Source organism: Canis lupus, chromosome 16, assembly GCF_011100685.1.
Source record: "Canis lupus familiaris isolate Mischka breed German Shepherd chromosome 16, alternate assembly UU_Cfam_GSD_1.0, whole genome shotgun sequence".
NCBI classification, from domain to species: Eukaryota; Metazoa; Chordata; class Mammalia; order Carnivora; family Canidae; genus Canis; species Canis lupus.
The window spans coordinates 54,832,296-54,849,641 of record NC_049237.1 but is presented as its reverse complement, the minus strand read 5'-3'; the positions used below and the strand labels follow the sequence as shown (position 1 = coordinate 54,849,641).

The 17,346-nt window shown below is 37.1% G+C and overlaps 1 protein-coding gene across 2 annotated transcripts in view; it reads right to left on the bottom strand.

The window, feature by feature from the left end:
• Positions 1-17,346, bottom strand: part of GPM6A (glycoprotein M6A) — a 331,272-nt gene that overhangs the window by 38,095 nt on the left and 275,831 nt on the right. For both annotated transcript variants that reach the window (XM_038560510.1, XM_038560509.1), the window contains exon 2: positions 5,287-5,479. In XM_038560510.1, the coding sequence (XP_038416438.1) occupies positions 5,287-5,479 (193 nt within the window). The remainder of the gene's footprint in view (positions 1-5,286; positions 5,480-17,346) is intronic.

Genomic DNA, 17,346 nt, shown 5'->3' with positions numbered 1-17,346 from the left:
CTGATTGAGTCTGAAACCTCCTCTTGGTGTTTACTTTGGCTGAAACATCTACTCTAGTCAAGTAACACAGGGCTTAGAGTATTGTGGTGAGTAGGGTGTGCGCAGGGACAAACACAATTTAGGAAGCATGATACTGGGCGTTAAAATCATGGTCCAGCTTCAGGGAAGATGCTGTCATTGTAATCGAAACCATCACCACCACTGCCAGAAGCAGAAACATGTTCATAAACAGGTGCGTGGTCTTCATAGGTGGCAGCCCTGTTATAACTGTTTTCAAATATCAACTCATTATCCACCTAACTTAGGGAGTTGGAAGCATTAGTTAAGTCCTTTTTACTGATGAGGAACTGAGGCTGACAGGTTAAGCTTGTCCAAGGTAAGAGAAGTAGAAAGGGGTAGATACCACATGAAACAAAGCCTGGGAAGCTGGACCCCAGAACCAGTGTTCTCATCCAACACTCGGTTGTCTCTCTACCTAAAGTCCTCCTGGTTTATATACTCGGTTTCATTGTTCATGTTGCTTTATATAAGTGAGGTGTCTTGTTTGTTTTTTTAACACTCACGTGAGAATTACTAGTCTAGCTAAATACTGCGTAAGGAGATGCTGTCTGTTTGTTATACCAGAAGTTAGGAAGTCAGTATGGTTTTCTAACATAAGTTCTAGATGGGACTGAAAGTCTTTTTGAATCTCCAAGACTAATCAGTATCTCGCTTCAATACTAATTTGTCTGATCTTCATAATTCTTGTAAGTGGAAGACTCCAGCAATCTGGTTTGACTGTCAAGCCCTTGGCACTCTGCATACTGCTATGATTTCTGCCAGCTTGTGAAACCTGGTTTTGTCTTCCCGTGAATTCCCGCTTTCTTTTCACTTCTCATTCTCATCCATTAAGCTATTGATGACTGTTTTCTATTTCATTTAGTTCCAAGAAATAAACATCTGAAATACAAGTAGACTTAGAGATTTACATACACAGGAAGTTGAGAGCAAAACCAATATATCTATTTTATCTGAGCTTACTGCCTGCTTTTGTTTTAGGCAGAGATTAGCTTTTATGTGTGCATTAAATATCAAAGAATTCATTACCTAGTCACCTCAGTTTTTGATGCATTAAGTTCAGGTCACAGTATTAAACTTTGAAAATAAAATACATTCACTCTGGAAATCAGTGGTACCAGATACTAGATCCTCATTATAGTTTATCAAAACCCAAATACAACCTCTGTCTAATAAGTTACAGGGGGATGTATTGATGAATAAGACTGTCTCTTGCTCAGTCCTCCAGAGAGTTACTCAAGAAGCCAAGTCACTTAGCAAAATTAGTGGTTTGGAGAGATCTACTTTTCTAACCAGTTTCCATATTTTATTGTCTTCCATGAATCTGCTCTGCAGAGGCGAAATGTGTACCCTGCTTCTTGCTCACTCAGCCACATAAAACTGATGGAACACAGAACAACCCCTTACCATGGGGCTCTCGTGTGAGGAAGTCTGACTCACAGGTCAGAAAATGATCTCCTCATCATATAGCAGAAAGTGGCAGGGCAGTGAACTGTTGCCAGCGTGGGGGCCTGAATGGAGATGCCAAACTAAAAAAAAAAAAAAAAAAGGTTGTAGTTGGAGTGTAAGAATATCCTCTAAGGGAAGCTAGGCCACACGCTCATTGTCACAACATTTTGGAGCCAACAAAAGACTATGGACTTGAAAGGGATGAAAAGTTTCTCAGAAACCAAGTTGATGAGGAGGGAGAGAGTGATACTTAAAAACATATCAATGGGTCAAAAAATCTTTGAAAAATTCCCCCTAGGCTCTCTCTATGGGGGGGGGGGGTCTCGATTTCTCAAATGGAATACGACAGCATGATTTGACAGATGACATCAACTGAAGACATAGGAACTACACTTCGGTCACCTTCCACCGGTGAAGGCTGATGGTCTTGAGAATTTTATGTCCAAAACAGAGGTTGCATGAGAATGCAGATTATTCCTATATTTATTTATAGTATTTATAATATTATTATTTATATGCAAACTTTTCTATGAGAAGTCAGTTTTTCATGCTAGGTGGGTGCTTAGTGAAATGAAACGGTCATCTTTCACTGTGCCTATCCTTCATGTTTCTTCCCATAGACTAGCAGGTGTTGACCGTGTTGAGATATGTGCATGTGGTTAAGAGAAAGAAGACAGTGAAGAGACAGAGAAAGAGAAGCTGAGATCAAGAATGAAATAATCCTCAGACCCTGACGACAACAGGAGAAGACGTGGAGGCTCAGGCAATCAGTTTTATCTTTTAGTTCACACATCTGGTAAACAGGCTTCTTTACCTTTATAAGTAAATGAAATAGGAGTGCCTAATTTGGTTGAACCAAGCATGTGAACTGTGGAGAAAAAAACAGACTATACAGGACAAAATTGGCCACCAGGTGCTCTCTTTCCATTCTCTTACACGTTCTTTTCCAAACTTACCTTAGTTTATTTCCAAGCAAGTTGTATTGCCAGCAAATACATCTGTCAGCCATCTCTATTCTATATTTCCTTATATAACACCCCGTTTCCCTTCACCTTATCTATTCCTCTGATATCCTTGTAAATAATCTCCCCCAAAGAATAGTCTCTACTTGCTCTAAGCCTGTATGCAAACCTTTGAACATATCATTGGCACCAATGGTGCCTAGCAGTTTATGGTACATATCTTCCTTCTGTTTTCATGAACCATTTACTGACAGGGAAAGAGTCTGAATTCCTTTGTTAGCTTTAGAAGGCCTTGTACAAAGAATTTTAGTTATTTGAAATATAAAAATAGAGATGATTTGAGCACTTGCTTTCATTCCAATCAAAATGGTACTCTTCCCATTCCAAAAATGCATAATTAATTTCACAGTTAACTTCCAATGGGACAGAGAAAAGGTTAAAGTACTGAACTGAGCATACGATCTCTGATTTCTCTTCTGAACTCCCACACACTCTACTTCTTCAGAGCGCTAGTAGAATTCTGTGACATATTAAAGTTGGCTGTCTAAATGTCAAATAAGTATCTTGACAATTGGTTTCTGATAGATGTATACAATCATCTCATGTCATTTATTAGATTCATGATTTCTTACAAACTTCTATTCTATATCTAAAGTTAGCAATTTGGATGTAGCCTAAATATAGAGAATCTGTAGATTTTAAGGACATCTGTGGTAGCTTAAAATAATGCACAGTGAAAACATATTTTGTCCAGTGTGGGCTGAGATAAAACTAAAAAGAAAATGTCAGTTTTATCACATTAAAATATATCCTTTTTCTTAGGGCTCTCTGCAAACTAACCTGCAATAATCCAAAGCATTTTCAGATAGTTCAATCACATTCCAGTTGACAAATACCATTTATAAACTTTCAAGGATCAATTCATGCTATAGAGCTAATGTAACAGAAATTGATACACTGTCTGCTAAGGGCTTAAAGAATTTAATTTAATGGATAATGGTAATTTTTCAAAACTAATTTGTAAAATAAAAGTTCATCAGGAAATACGGGGAAAGTGATATAATTTCTTTGCCTTTTTTAGGTTATGATTTTTAAAAATTTCCATTAATTCATTTCCATTAGTCAGTGACATCGAAGAAGCTCTAAATTGATACTTCAGAGTTAAGGACTGTTTTTAAACGATCTCAGTTCTTAACTGAATGGAAAATCAACTCCTTTCTCCTCCTAATAACTGTCAGGAGAGGTTCTCAGTCTCCCACACCCACTTTGTCATATTTCTTATTTTATGGCCAATCATTCCCAAATTTTAAATGCCAATGTATTTTAGATAAATATAAATATTTCAAATAAATATTTCTCTTTCCTAAAAATTTTATGCACTCTGTCCAAGGATACAAGCCCTTAACTCTGCAAAGTAGAAAATTCCTGTTCAACTACTTACTAGAAACATGTACCTTTTTTCTCTTTTCATTTACATAGAAATCAGCAACTTTTAATAATTATAGCAAATATAATCTGTGGGCAATATTTTGCTCAAAATAATCTGTCTATAGGTGATGGATTATTTAAAAATTTAGCAATATTGTTGTCAGAGAAAAGTTGTCTTCTACAGAGAAAGTTGTCCAGGCTGACCAAATGTTGCCTTAGCTTAGGGTCCAAGGTTGTAATTACACCACCTCAGTAGGAACTGGCTCTGAGTATATAAGAAATGTCATTAACCATTTTGTTGGAGTTGTGAGAGTAAAAAGCAAAGTCACTCTCACCAGCCATATTAACTACAAAGATTTGTAACTCTAAACCCACCTTACTCCAGGAAAAGTATATATAAATTAAGAAGGTTTGAATTTAATTAGAATGACAAAATAAAGCAACATGAAATAATTATAACTGCATAGTACCAAGAAGCATTAAATAAATGCAAGAAGTTGTAAGGGTAATAAATGCTATGGTGGCTAATGCAATAGAAAGTCTACTATTAGGTGGGATTATCAAATACAATGCAAAAATAAGTTATTTTCTTTTTGTGGGGATTGCATCATCAAATTAATAATCTGAATTGGGAATTTATTTGAAGCTAAATTCAATCCTAAACATCTGTTCACTGTGATATTAAGCAATAAGGGACTGAAATTTGAACAGAAAACTCTTTTACTTCCAGACTATGTTTGAGTTACTTTTCAAAAAATATTAAAGTTTAGCAATTTCAGGAGTTTGAACCTTATGAGTAAATTACATTTTAAACATAAATCATGTTTACAAAAACCTGCTCAATATTACTTAAAATTTCTCGTTAACAGAAGTCAGAAGAATCATCCACAAAGACTTCTTAGGAAGTCCACACCACTTCTGTGAGGCAGGGAAAGAAAGATGATATCATATTCATTTGAATTAAAATTTTTTAAAAGGTGAAAACACCCATTGAGTTTTGGCGATTTTCCAAGAACTAGCAGCACAGTCTACTTTTATACCTGGCCCTGTTCTCTGTTCCCTGCTCTGTTCTACTAGAACAGCCTCTGCTCAAATTAGAAGAGCAAAGGATATGCAAGCATTCCATTTAACGGTAACTGAATTTTTGATAAAACTTGACAGTCAAATTAAAATGCAAATTAGGTCCAGATTCAGTTGGCTTCTGATCCTCCACTATATGTCCTGTATTCATGGTAAAGGTCAACGTTCTTTTGACTCATGTATAAAACCTAAGGGTATTTATTTCTTCATCTATAACACTGCTTCACTTACTTCTAGACCCCTATTTATTCAACACCCAGCAATGTGAACATACACTCTCAGAGTAAGAAGCAATACTAGAGTGACTTACATGGTAAAGACGTCGAGCGTATCTCCAGCAGTTCTTGCCATCTCAAAGTAGGTTTGCAGAATGTTGACAGTTCCAGAGAGTGCTTCATGACCGCAGCCACAGAAAAGGGCAACCCCAGCGTAGAGCAGGATGGTAGCAATCAGAGAAGCATAGGGAATGCCTCCCAGGCATTTAATACAGCACTCAAAACACCCTGCAGAAGACCAACAGAAAAAAAAAAGTTAGAAATCAATATTTTTTTTCTTCATTTAACTCTTAGGAAAATGGCAGTATACGGGAATGTATCTTTGCATTTATAGATGACATCAGGTCAACACGCACATCCAGTCTGCCTTGGAGGGTATAAAAATGAAGTTTCTTGATTAGAAACCCACCCTCCACAAATAAGAGAATATTTAATTCCAGTGAAGTCTTCCTCTTCTTCTACCCCCAAACCAAAAGAAGCCCTTCCTTCCCATCCAAGACTTCCCATAATAATCCTCACTATGTTCATACATATCATTCTATATTGACCTTATTGCTGTCAAATTTCATCTGCTTAAGTTTTTACTTCAATCCCTTTAGCTGTATTTTTAAAATAGTGGTCAAAATCTGTTCATTGTGAACCCAATTTAGTGAACGTTGTTCAACAGTTTTCAGAAGTCAAAGAGAATAGAATAGGCAATATCCAAGTGCGCTGCATGTAGTAAAGCAAATTACTGTAAAGGCTTTTGAGTTCAGATATTAATTTATGCTTTGTAGTGACTCAAATGTGAATCTACTTTTTGCTGTGGTGCGTGATTAAAAAAAAAATGTGAAAGATACTGAAAAATGAGAGGCCAGGAAGGCAAATCCTCACTCTACCACTGTGTGGTTTTTGGCAAGTTTATTCTTTTAATTCCATCATTTGTAAAAGGGTGACAGTAAGAATTCCCCTCAAATCATTCTTGGGAGAATTAAGCAGGTAATAGTACTACTGGATATTTACCCAAAGAATATGAAAACACTACTTTGAAAAGATATCTGTACCCCCATGCTTATGGAAGCATTATCTACAGTAGCCAAATTATGGAAGCAGCCCAAGTGCCCATCGATACATAAATGGATAGAGAAGATGTGGTATATGTACACAATAGAATGTCACTCAGCCATAAAAAGAATGAAATCTTGCCATTTGCAACATGGATGGAGCTAGAGAGTATTATGCTAAGTGAAATAAGCTGGTTAGAGAAAGACAAATAGCATATGAATTCACTCATATGTGGAATTTAAGAAACATAACAAATGAACAAAGGGAAAAAAAAGACAAACCAAAAACCAGACTCTTTACACTAGAGAACAGATGGTTCCCAGAGGGGAGGGGACTTGGTACGGGTGAAGTAGTGATGGGGATGAAACAGTGCACTTGTCATGATGAGCACCGAGTAATGTACAGAATTGTTTAATCACTATATTGTACACCCCAAAACTAATATGTCACTGTATGTTAACTACACTGGAATTTAAATTAAATTGTGAGTTAACACATGAAATAGTGCATGCCATGGAGTAACCACTCAATAAATGCCAGGTCTACCATTACTAGACATACCTTTAACCATATTAAGATGAACTATGATTGCTTGTGATATGGTTTTCAAAATTACTTTGACTACAGGAATCACTTTTGCATTTTAAAGCTTTGTCACACTACCTTTTTGAGAGATAGCTTTCTAGGCTAAGACATCAGAAAATCATGGCTGTTAATATTAAAAATAAGTCTCAGAATTTGCTAGATATCTTCTAAGAGCTTAACCAGAGATGCTTAAATGTATATGTTTTGCAGTAAGACATATCGAGGAGGTACTGTGCACCAGCTGCTGGTGAGAGATGAAGCCTAAGTATGGGGCTGCCAGGCTCAGAGCAACTCCTAAGATGACTCAGTTTGCCTCCCTCCACCTGTGTGTCCCCCCACCCCCAATATATATTCTATATTCTATTCCAGAGATTTCCTCCTACTTTTCTCCTTTTGGAAATTCTTGACCCAATCTCCTTTTGTAATACCGAAGCCTCTCAAATACTCTCTACATAACTTGCTCTTCCTTTCTGCAGAAACAAATAAATGAGATTGGAATATGGATTGTTATTTATTGTACTTAAGTACAGGATTGTCAATTTGGGTCTATGCAGCATTGAAATTTATCTCATGTTTTTCTAAATTTAGAAAGTTCTGTGTGCATTTTATCTAGAATGCACATATGTTTATAACATACGGTACATGTGATAATTATGAAGTTCCTATGTGAAGTAATTTTATGTTTAGAGAGTGATCTAGGCTGCTAACTTTATTTTTTTATTTGTGTATTTATGTATGTATGTATGTATGTATTTATTTATTTTAGTCTGCTAACTTTAATACTGACCATAGGAACTGGCCTTCTTGAGAAGATTACGGCTCACCTCATCTGCCCCAGAGGCAAAAAAGGAATGTGGACACCTCCTTGCTTCCATAGCAATTGTTAGTACAGGAAACCATTTCTTCCCCCACCACACACACACACACACACACACACACACACACACACAAATACACACACATTGTGGGGAAGTAGAAAAGGTTAGAACAGCTTGACACTTCATGTGATAGAAAGAGATTTCACTAGCAGATGGATGAGACCAGAGTGTGTAGTCTCTGAATGTCAATGAACACAGTTTTGAGTGGAGATTAACAGGAGAGCAAAACAATTTTTGTACTATTTGTCTCGCCATGTTGTAATAAAAAGTTCACCTTATTATTTAAAAATAAAGAAGAATAAGAAACAAAATTAGTACCAATCCAAAAGGGAGTTACCCTTATTTTGGCAAGTGCCCCAAACAGCCCCAGGATTTCATATCCAATTCCTCTGTGATTTCTCTCCCTTCCTATTCTTGAAGAATTCGATATAGGTATGTGGGATTTCTTCTGCAAACACTGAGGTGTCTAAATCAGATTAATGAAGTCCACAAAACTCTTCACAACAGAAGTTTAAATATAAAGAAAAAAGCCTAAACATTAAATTTATAGATAAAAATTAACTTTTTCTGGGTCTTATTAAAGCTTTTAACAAAGCAAGAATAAAATCAGAATGAAGTCCAGGAGCAAATGAAGTGGTAAGACTATAGATGATCACCAAATGCCACTGGAGACTTTTGCCCAATTCTGTTAATGTGATCTTTCAGTCAGAGTTTAGTTTCTACCTATTTCACATTTTCTTGATGATGGTTTAGTTGGACCATTACCAGGGCCTCCATGCAAGCAAGCCTAGTTGCTTAAGACTCCATATACCCCGGGGGTGGGAGTGGTTATCAGCGGCACAGTCTACAGGATTAATCATTGTAGTGCCATTTAAATTTAGAAAAACATGAGATAAATTTCAATACTGCATAAACCCAACTTGACAATCCTAAGTTAACAGGCATTTCTGAATGAGTTTAAGATCTCCAAATTAAGTGGTGATATTTCTCTTACCTCCTATTTAAATGCTGCCATTTAAATCCCTCAGAATTAAATTAACCCCACTGACGAATACAAATCCCTCTAAACCTCCCTCACTGCCAAGTCAGGCTAGATTCCTTCAGTGTGAGGCTTCATCCTCTGCAAAGCTTTGACTCAAAATAAGGAACTCTCAGAATCTTATTGTGCACAATCCACTTGTGATGGGCTAGATCCTAATTACCCCCACTCTTCCACAGGGCCTGAGTTGCCTATTCGATTTACAAGGAGACTCAGAACTCCCAGCTGGGGAAGCAGCGCATCATGTCAGCCTTCTCTCCAGCTGCCAGTATCCCACGTAGCTGCTGGCAGGGGAACTTCTTTCCACCCACAGTGAGAAACAGCCTTGGCACAGCCGCAGAATCACCATGGCAACAGGGCTCCGAGGCCCAGGACGTGCTCCCAACAACCATCCTTCAAGGCTGCGGATTGTGTCACCACCCACCACCTCAAAATGAGAAGCCACTCCATTAAACGATCATAGGTGAAAGTGCCATCAGGGGAGCATTGACCCTGGAGAAAATACATTTCTTGAGAAAAACTCTATAAAAACAATAAGGATTACTTTGCACAGGAAGTACTTTGAAGATTGGATGTGATGAGACTAGGCCACTGATTCTCCCACAGAGCTGTGGGTTCGAATACTGAACGTGGACTTTACATGCTTTCCAGGAGACACAACCTGTATACACAGGGAGGCACTTCTTCTACACACCCAGTTCCTGGCTGTATTTCCTCAAAGGAATTAACATTATGCCTTGACTCTCATATGAAAAAAATAGATCAAAGGAATCACAAGACTATCTTTTCAACACACTCTGAAACAGTAGCATTTGCTAGTGTGACAGTGGGGTTGTACACTGACTCGTCCTCATTATAAAAATTCGAAACAAAAACCCCAGAAGTTCTTGACATACTCCAGATTTTCTAGAAAGAGGAGATACATGATTAATTCACTTCCATTTAAATATTGTGAAGTAAACACAATCCTTTGCCTTGGCTCATTCCGCAAGGTGCACCAAGGTAAATCAAGGGGAAGGAATGTAAAGCAACAAGAGAAAGAGCCTGGAAGATAAGCAACTCCGAAGAGTAAGGCTGGCAACACAGTGGTGGATTCTGGAAAAGAGACTGACAAATGAGAGTGACAATTTATTCATTGATAAATATTTCCTAGCACCATTTGCCAATGAGTTGATGCTTTCTCTCCTGAGCTTTAATGACACCTTGGTCATTCCCAAGTACCCAGAGAAGTCTGGGTGTATTTGGAGGCTGTCTATTCAGCATCCTGGTCTGTCTCTGGGCCAATATCACACTGCCTTACAATATGTCTTGGTTTGTGGTGGAGAATATTTCCCCAATTTGTTCATCTTCCTCATGTGTATCATGCTTAATATTAATGGCCCTTCTATGTTACCATGTAAATTTCAGAAACCCTTTGTCTCATTCCACAATGTAACTAAGTGGGATTCTTTTAAGATTTTTAAAAAATATTTTATCTATTTATCCATGAGAGACACAGAGAGAGAAGCAGAGACACAGGCAGAGGGAGGAGCAGGCTCTCCGTGGGGAGCCTAATGCAGGACTGGATTCCAGGACCCCGGGGATCACACCCCGAGCCAAAGACAGATGCTCAACCACCAAGTCACCCAGGTGCTCCACTAATTGGGATTCTGATTGGTATTGATATACTGATTTTGTATCTAGAAATGTTGTCAAATTCTTTTGAAGATCTTCTGAATTATTTTGATCCTGTGAATCACTCTGAATTTGTCGATAATCATGTCATCTGTGAAAATTCTGAGATTTCTTTTCATTATTTGTACCTTCCATTTATCTTTCTATTGGCTTATTCTGTCAAGTAAAATGCAATGAGAAGAGTAGAAACAACAATGAAAGGGCACCTTGTCTTGTTCCTGATAATAAAGAAAACACTTGCCATGTTTTACCACTAAGTGTGATGTTTGCTTTTGGCTTATTGGTTCAAGAGGTCTCTCTAATTTTGAATTTCATAACATGCTTTTCCCCATCTGTTGAAATAATTTTGTTGTTTCCTTTTATCTGCCACTTCAGTAAGTTTCTTCTAATTTAAACTAGCATTCCTGAGAAAAATCCAACTGAGTCATAGTGTATTTTTCATACATTGCTGAATTCGTCATGCTAACATTTTGTTCAATACTTTTGCATTTATCAATTCACTCCCCAAATAGCTCCTGAGTCCTCACCAGGTGCCAGGCAGTATGTTAATTGCCGGAGCTGTGGAAGTAAGTAAGTAAACAAAAAGCTCTGCTCCCTTTCTAGAGGTGGGAGACAGACAATAAGCGAGACGTGGATGTAATAATATATGTGAGATTGTGAAAAGTGCAGAGAGAAAAACCAAAACAGGGAAGAGAGGTAGGGAATATTGGAATAATGATTTCACATTTTTTTCAGGAAAGAACTAACCAAGATGGCATTAAAAAGAGAGAGAGAGGATGAGAACTGAAGGAGGGAAAGGACCCACCAAGAAGGTCTGTGGGAGAAGAGGATTACAAACAGGAAAAGTAAATGCTAATGTCCTGAGGCAGGTGTGTGACTAGAGTATCTGGAGAAAATTTAAGAAGTCATTGGTGGTAAAATAGATTGGAGTTGAAACAAAGGAATATAGAGTGAGGCTGAAAGTGTAGTGGGTGAGGGTGGGGATATCTATGTTGATGAACATTCATGAATGGGACCAACATCTAATTTTTGCCTTCTTGTTTTGGAAACAAGTTTACACTAGCCTTGTAAAGTGACATCCTTTTTCCATTACTTTAAGGTTGTGGAGCTGTTTGCATCAGGTTTAGCTACACCATAAATATTTGGTAGAGCTAGATAGTAGAACCATTCAGGCCACTTGTGTACTTTGTGGGAAGAATTTTAACAACTGATTTGCTAATGGTTATAGAACGAATCAAGTTTTCTATTTCTTTTAAGTCTGTTGACTAAGTTCAATTTGTATAGGCATTCATAAACTTAACATAAGATTTAAAATTTATGATCAAGTTGTGTGGAATTCTGTTTCACAGTATTTTTAATTTATTCATCATCTGCTCACATTTCCTTGTTTTCTCTGAGATTTCAACGTCTTTCCTTCATTTCTGCAGCCCTCCACTCCTCCATCCCACCCCTCCACCCCACCCCTGCTGTCTCCCCACCTTTGTCTCTCTTCCTGTTTCTTTCTCTATTCTTAAAGTGCATCAGAGTCAGGACACCTATGTTTTATGTTCCTTGATTGCTACAAAAATAAAAAAATCATTTTCAATAATTTAGAACATCCCATTTTTTTAAAAGATTTTATTTATTTATTCATGATAGTTACACAGAGAGAGACAGAGAGGCAGAGACACAGGCAGAGGGAGAAGCAGGCTCCATGCAGGGACCCCGATGTGGGATTCGATCCCAGGTCTCCAGGATCGCGCCCCGGGCCAAAGGCAGGCGCCAAACCGCTGTGCCACCCAGGGATCCCCCATTTTATTTTTCCATCAGGCTATCATATTTCCAGCCCAGGTTAGTAGTTGTGTTCTCTGCCCACTTATAGCTCATAGCAATCTTTTGGGATTTATGGTGACTTCCTTTAAATTAAATCTTAAACTTGGGTTTTTCCCAAGTAAGGCAACAGAAATTAAGATCACAAGTGCATAATAGAGCTGGCTTGTGGGATCAAACTGTGAGGGGACAACCCCCACAAGGTAAAATACAGGGAATTTTCTTCTCTATCCTACATTTTTTTTTTTTTTTGGTTCAGCATTCCACTAGTGCCTTTTAGAACCCTGGTTCTTATATTATGTATTCCAAGTTGACCCCATGCCTTGGGTAAAACTCAGACTCTGTTCCTAATCTCTGCTATCTAGGCACCACCTGTACAACCAAGGAGACCAGCAATATGAAAGTGACCCAAGAGACTTCTGGTGGTTTCAAAACTATTTTGCTTATCCCTCCGAACTATTTTATTATTATTATTATTTTTTTTTTTGGCCTCTGAGGATTGTGCTTACTCTCTTACCAGAATACCAATGCATACAAATATGAGTGAATATATTTTGATTACATCTATATTTTAAATACATATATTTTAAATACATACACATTCATTCCATAATTTCAACTGTTTTGCAATAGCAAAGCTTTTCATGTCATTTAGTCTACTATACTGCTAGGAGTTTGCTCTTAATTGTAAAGAGACAAAAAATATGGAGAGTTTTTTGAGGAGCATCTCCAACTCGAAAGAAGAAAACCAAAATAAATAAGCACGAAAGAATTCAGAGAAATGAGACACTCAGCAGGCAGCTGATGAGGGTTTAAAAATGGTGTACACACTCCTATATTCCCTTACGATATTGAAATAAGAGTAGGTGCTAACAGTAGGCAACTGCAAAAAAAAGAAAAAAAGTTAAATGCTCTTACTAAGTAGAACATGATAGCAGAAGTTTATATTTTAAAGGAAAGGCTAAAAGACAAAGGAGAGGAAAGATGATGAGGTACAACAAAAAGATGAAGTTGGAAACTGGAGATAAAAGGTAATCAACTTAGAAGATCAGATAAGGAAGTCCAATATCTACATCCAGATGTGAGGTCCACCATGAAAAACAGAGAAAATGAAGATTAGCAAATTATGAGACACTCTAAAACAGTTTCCTAGAATTGAAGAACACAAGTGCCCAGATGGATAGAATTTTCCTTTCTGGGATGAGTCCCTTTGTAGAGTCCTAACATCCTCAAACCTACTGCTGCCCCATAGCCAGGTCAATCCCAAAGAACAGGGACACTGAGGCTGGGTCATTGGCCAAGAGAGCTCTTCTAGTTATAGCTACTGGGGTCCCGGACAATCAGGGAGGGCCTTAGGCAAGTCATCCACATGCAAGGGAAATTCAAAGTTACCACATTCTACCAAAGTTAAAACTTTTCACAGGGCTGTTGCTGAAAACATGTAACAATTCAATTTAGCCTTAGGATCCTTAAGTGTCTGTGGAGATGTTTGTGGCACGGAGCCAACCTGACTTTCTCTTATCCTATTATGCAAGGAAATATGTCCCTTGGATAGAAATAGTACAGTCACCATTACATCATGTCTTGACTGGACTAAGTTATTTCACAAATTCAACCCTTTTTTTCTATGGCTTTTTAGCAGTATGGGCACTGGATCACTCTATCAATATTCAGTGAATGTTTTTTGAGCACCTCCTAGTTTTGTACACTGAGTGTGCAGAAGGTACAAAAAAATGGTCTCTATGCTTTTTGAGCCTCTATACTAGTGAGAAATGAAATTGGAAATTTCTAGTACTTTCTCAGAAACTTTTCCAAAATATTCCAAGTATCTAGTATTATGGTATCTTGAATGTTCAATCAGAGCTGCCAGGATCACAGTCTGGCTTATCTATCTTATGTAATACATAAAAGCTCATTGTGCTTCTGGAGAACACTTACACTACAAAGTTTATAGCAGACAGACTTCAATTAACCCTTTAATTAATGACATTATCATCTGTATTTTAAAGCATTCTAAAATATAGCCCATATAATCCCCCAATATTATTAAAATTTTAACATTTTATTTAAATATATTCCTGGCTTAAAGTACAGGGTTAATAAAAATATTTGAATAATTTAGGACAAATTCCCAAGATAGCAAACTAAAATGACAGGTTTTGAAGTTAAATATTTTAGTCATTGATACATACCTGTAGCTAAACAGGTAAGTTCCTAATTTTTAAAAGAACATCTTGAAAGAGGAAGAAAAATATGCAGATTTTGGAAATTTTCTTTATTTTCCTACTAATTTTGTGGCTGGATACCAAAACCACCAGGGCTTTTGTCAAAGGGAACCCCAGATCCTCTTCCTTGAAAACTTTGTTTTTATCAAGTGCTTCAGTCAATTCTGATGTACAGATGAAGCAGCAGATAGAAACCACCCAAAAATGTTTAAAATCCTATTACTTGCCTTACATGTTCTGAGTTGATAAAACTAGATATAGATGTAATATAAGGATTAAGAAGGATTTACTCTAAGAATTTTGAACAGATTATTAAACAAATTATGCACTTTAATTAAATGACATCAAAAGGATTATTTTGAGTGGTTCCAATGCATCAGAAATAGTGCCAAGACTTGTGTGATTGCCACAGCAACCCTATGACAGAGGTATGATTACATACAGGCAATTTTACAAATGATTATCAAGAGTCAATAGTGAAAAACATGTGAAGGCCTACGTAGTGTGGACTTCCAAAGAATAATGATATTTTTCTTTCTAAAATATTTTATTACGGAAATTTTTAGAATAAAAAAAACTACATCGCTGATTACAAAACATTCTGTACTGGTCAACATGACTTAGCAAGAGTATTTTGATTAATTAAACATATTTCCCCAAGCAGAAAAGTTAATTGCTTCAATAATGATTAGAGCCATACTCTCTCACTGTGATAAATAAGCCCGGAGGGTGAGAGAGCAATCAGGTGGAGACTTATTTCTCATGTGCAATCAGAGCAATCCCTGGAGGGAAAAGACGTGCAGCACCAAACTGCTCTGAGTTCCAGACACCTGTGAGGATTTTGTAGAACACATCTTGTTCTACATGAACATATGATGCTTGGAGGTCCAGTTAAAACCCTCATCTCCCCCTGTAATGAATCTACAAATTGCCATAAATATCAATGTGGCTTTTTTCCTAACAACTTTCAAATTTGTTCCAAATGTTGCTTGTTTGTTTTTTGGGTTATCCACTGGTGCCTACTGAGCCATCCCCAAAATGTATTAGCCTAAAACAACAATGTATTATAATATCTCACATTTTTCATGGGGTTACTGGACTCAAATGGATAGTTTTCATTTGGGATCATTTAAGCAATTGCAGCCAAAAAGTGGATGGCGCTAGAAATTATCTGAAGGCTTGAGTAACCTTATGTCCAAGCTTGCCTGGCTTCTTTGCCTGCATGTATGGTGTCCTCGTTAGCATGCCTGGAGCAGCCAACGACTCCCTAGGAATATCTCATTGTGAGTGGCCTCTCAAAGTGGCGATTAGGGCTGTCTCACAGTGTGGTGACACATAATGGATGGCTTCAATCAAAGCAGTAGCTCCAAGAGAGAGAAAGCAGAAGTTTCCAATCTTCTTAAAGGCTGAGCCCAGAAATGGGAGAGCATCATTTTTGACACATTTTACTCTCAACGTAATCACCAACAGCCCAGATTCTTGGAAGTAGAGGAGTGGGTTTCAACTTGGGATGAAAGGAGTGGTAAAAAGCCTACATTCATCTTTAATTGGCCATAAGATGATCCAGTTTAAAACTGACTCCTTACCCCAAGGGCTGCTTTGTTTTTCTCCATAGCACTCATCAGCACCCAACATATTGTTGATCACTGTTGTTGAGTTCGTTTATTGACTCTCCACACCAAAATGTGAAAAATGTACATTCAAAGATTTGTGGGTTTTGTTCATTTTTAAATGTCTCATTTCTACAATAGTATCTGCCTCATGGTGGGTGTTCAATTAATATTTGCTGCATAAATGAATTAATTGGAAAATCTGTCCCAGCAAACAAGTAGAACAGGTCAAAAAAAGGTCATTTGCCTCAAACTTTCTCACATGTCTACCCTGCTGACAAATGTCAGAATCATGACCATTTTCTTTTTTTTTTTTTTATTTATTTATTTTTTATTGGTGTTCAATTTACTAACATACAGAATAACCCCCAGTGCCCGTCACACAATCACTCTCATGACCATTTTCTACTTTGGGGACAAATTTGGGGAATGAATGTTGGTTACAACACCATTTTTACTTTTATTTTGTTCTGATATCTCTTGTTTTTATCAGCTTATTTTTCTTTCTGTGTAACATGTAAAGAGTGTTTATGCAGGTTTGCTGGGGAGATAATTCAAAAGCCTTCCTGTAACGGATTATCTTAATTTTATACAAAGAAAAATTGGGAGTAGGATACTCATCATAAAATTGCACATAGTTCTGTACCTGGCAATGCTTGTACTTGAACTAATATATGTTTGTCTTTAAAATTCTGCTCTGATAATTTCACCATATTGAGGATTATCAATAGGACTGTCCACTGAACAAAATAAAAAGCACATACTTCTACCCCAAAAACAATACAGAAAGAGTTCACAGAAGATCCTGAGAGCTTCAGAATTATTAAATTCCAAACAGAAAAAGCTGATGATGACATTGATAATAAAAGTAAAAGTCACCAGCCTCTTAAGCAAACCAATTTAGGAAAAGAGGATGATATTTTTAAAAAATATCACAAGTTACTTACTGCCGTTCAATAAAATTTTATACAATTTTGAAAATCCCTTTTTAATGATTGCTCCAAAGTAATGTGGTGCCAAAAGTACATTTTTTCCCTAAGATATTTCTTCAAAACAGTTATGCCTTCCTAGATGGATCTATTCCTTATCTTGCCTCATGTATGACTAATTCAAAAACTAGAGGAAATGTTTCAAAACATAAATGAAAGTCTCTCACTCTCTAGCTTAAAATTCTTCTTTGACTTTCCTTTGTGCTTCTCCACAGTTTTCATGCTTTCCTTACACACTGGTC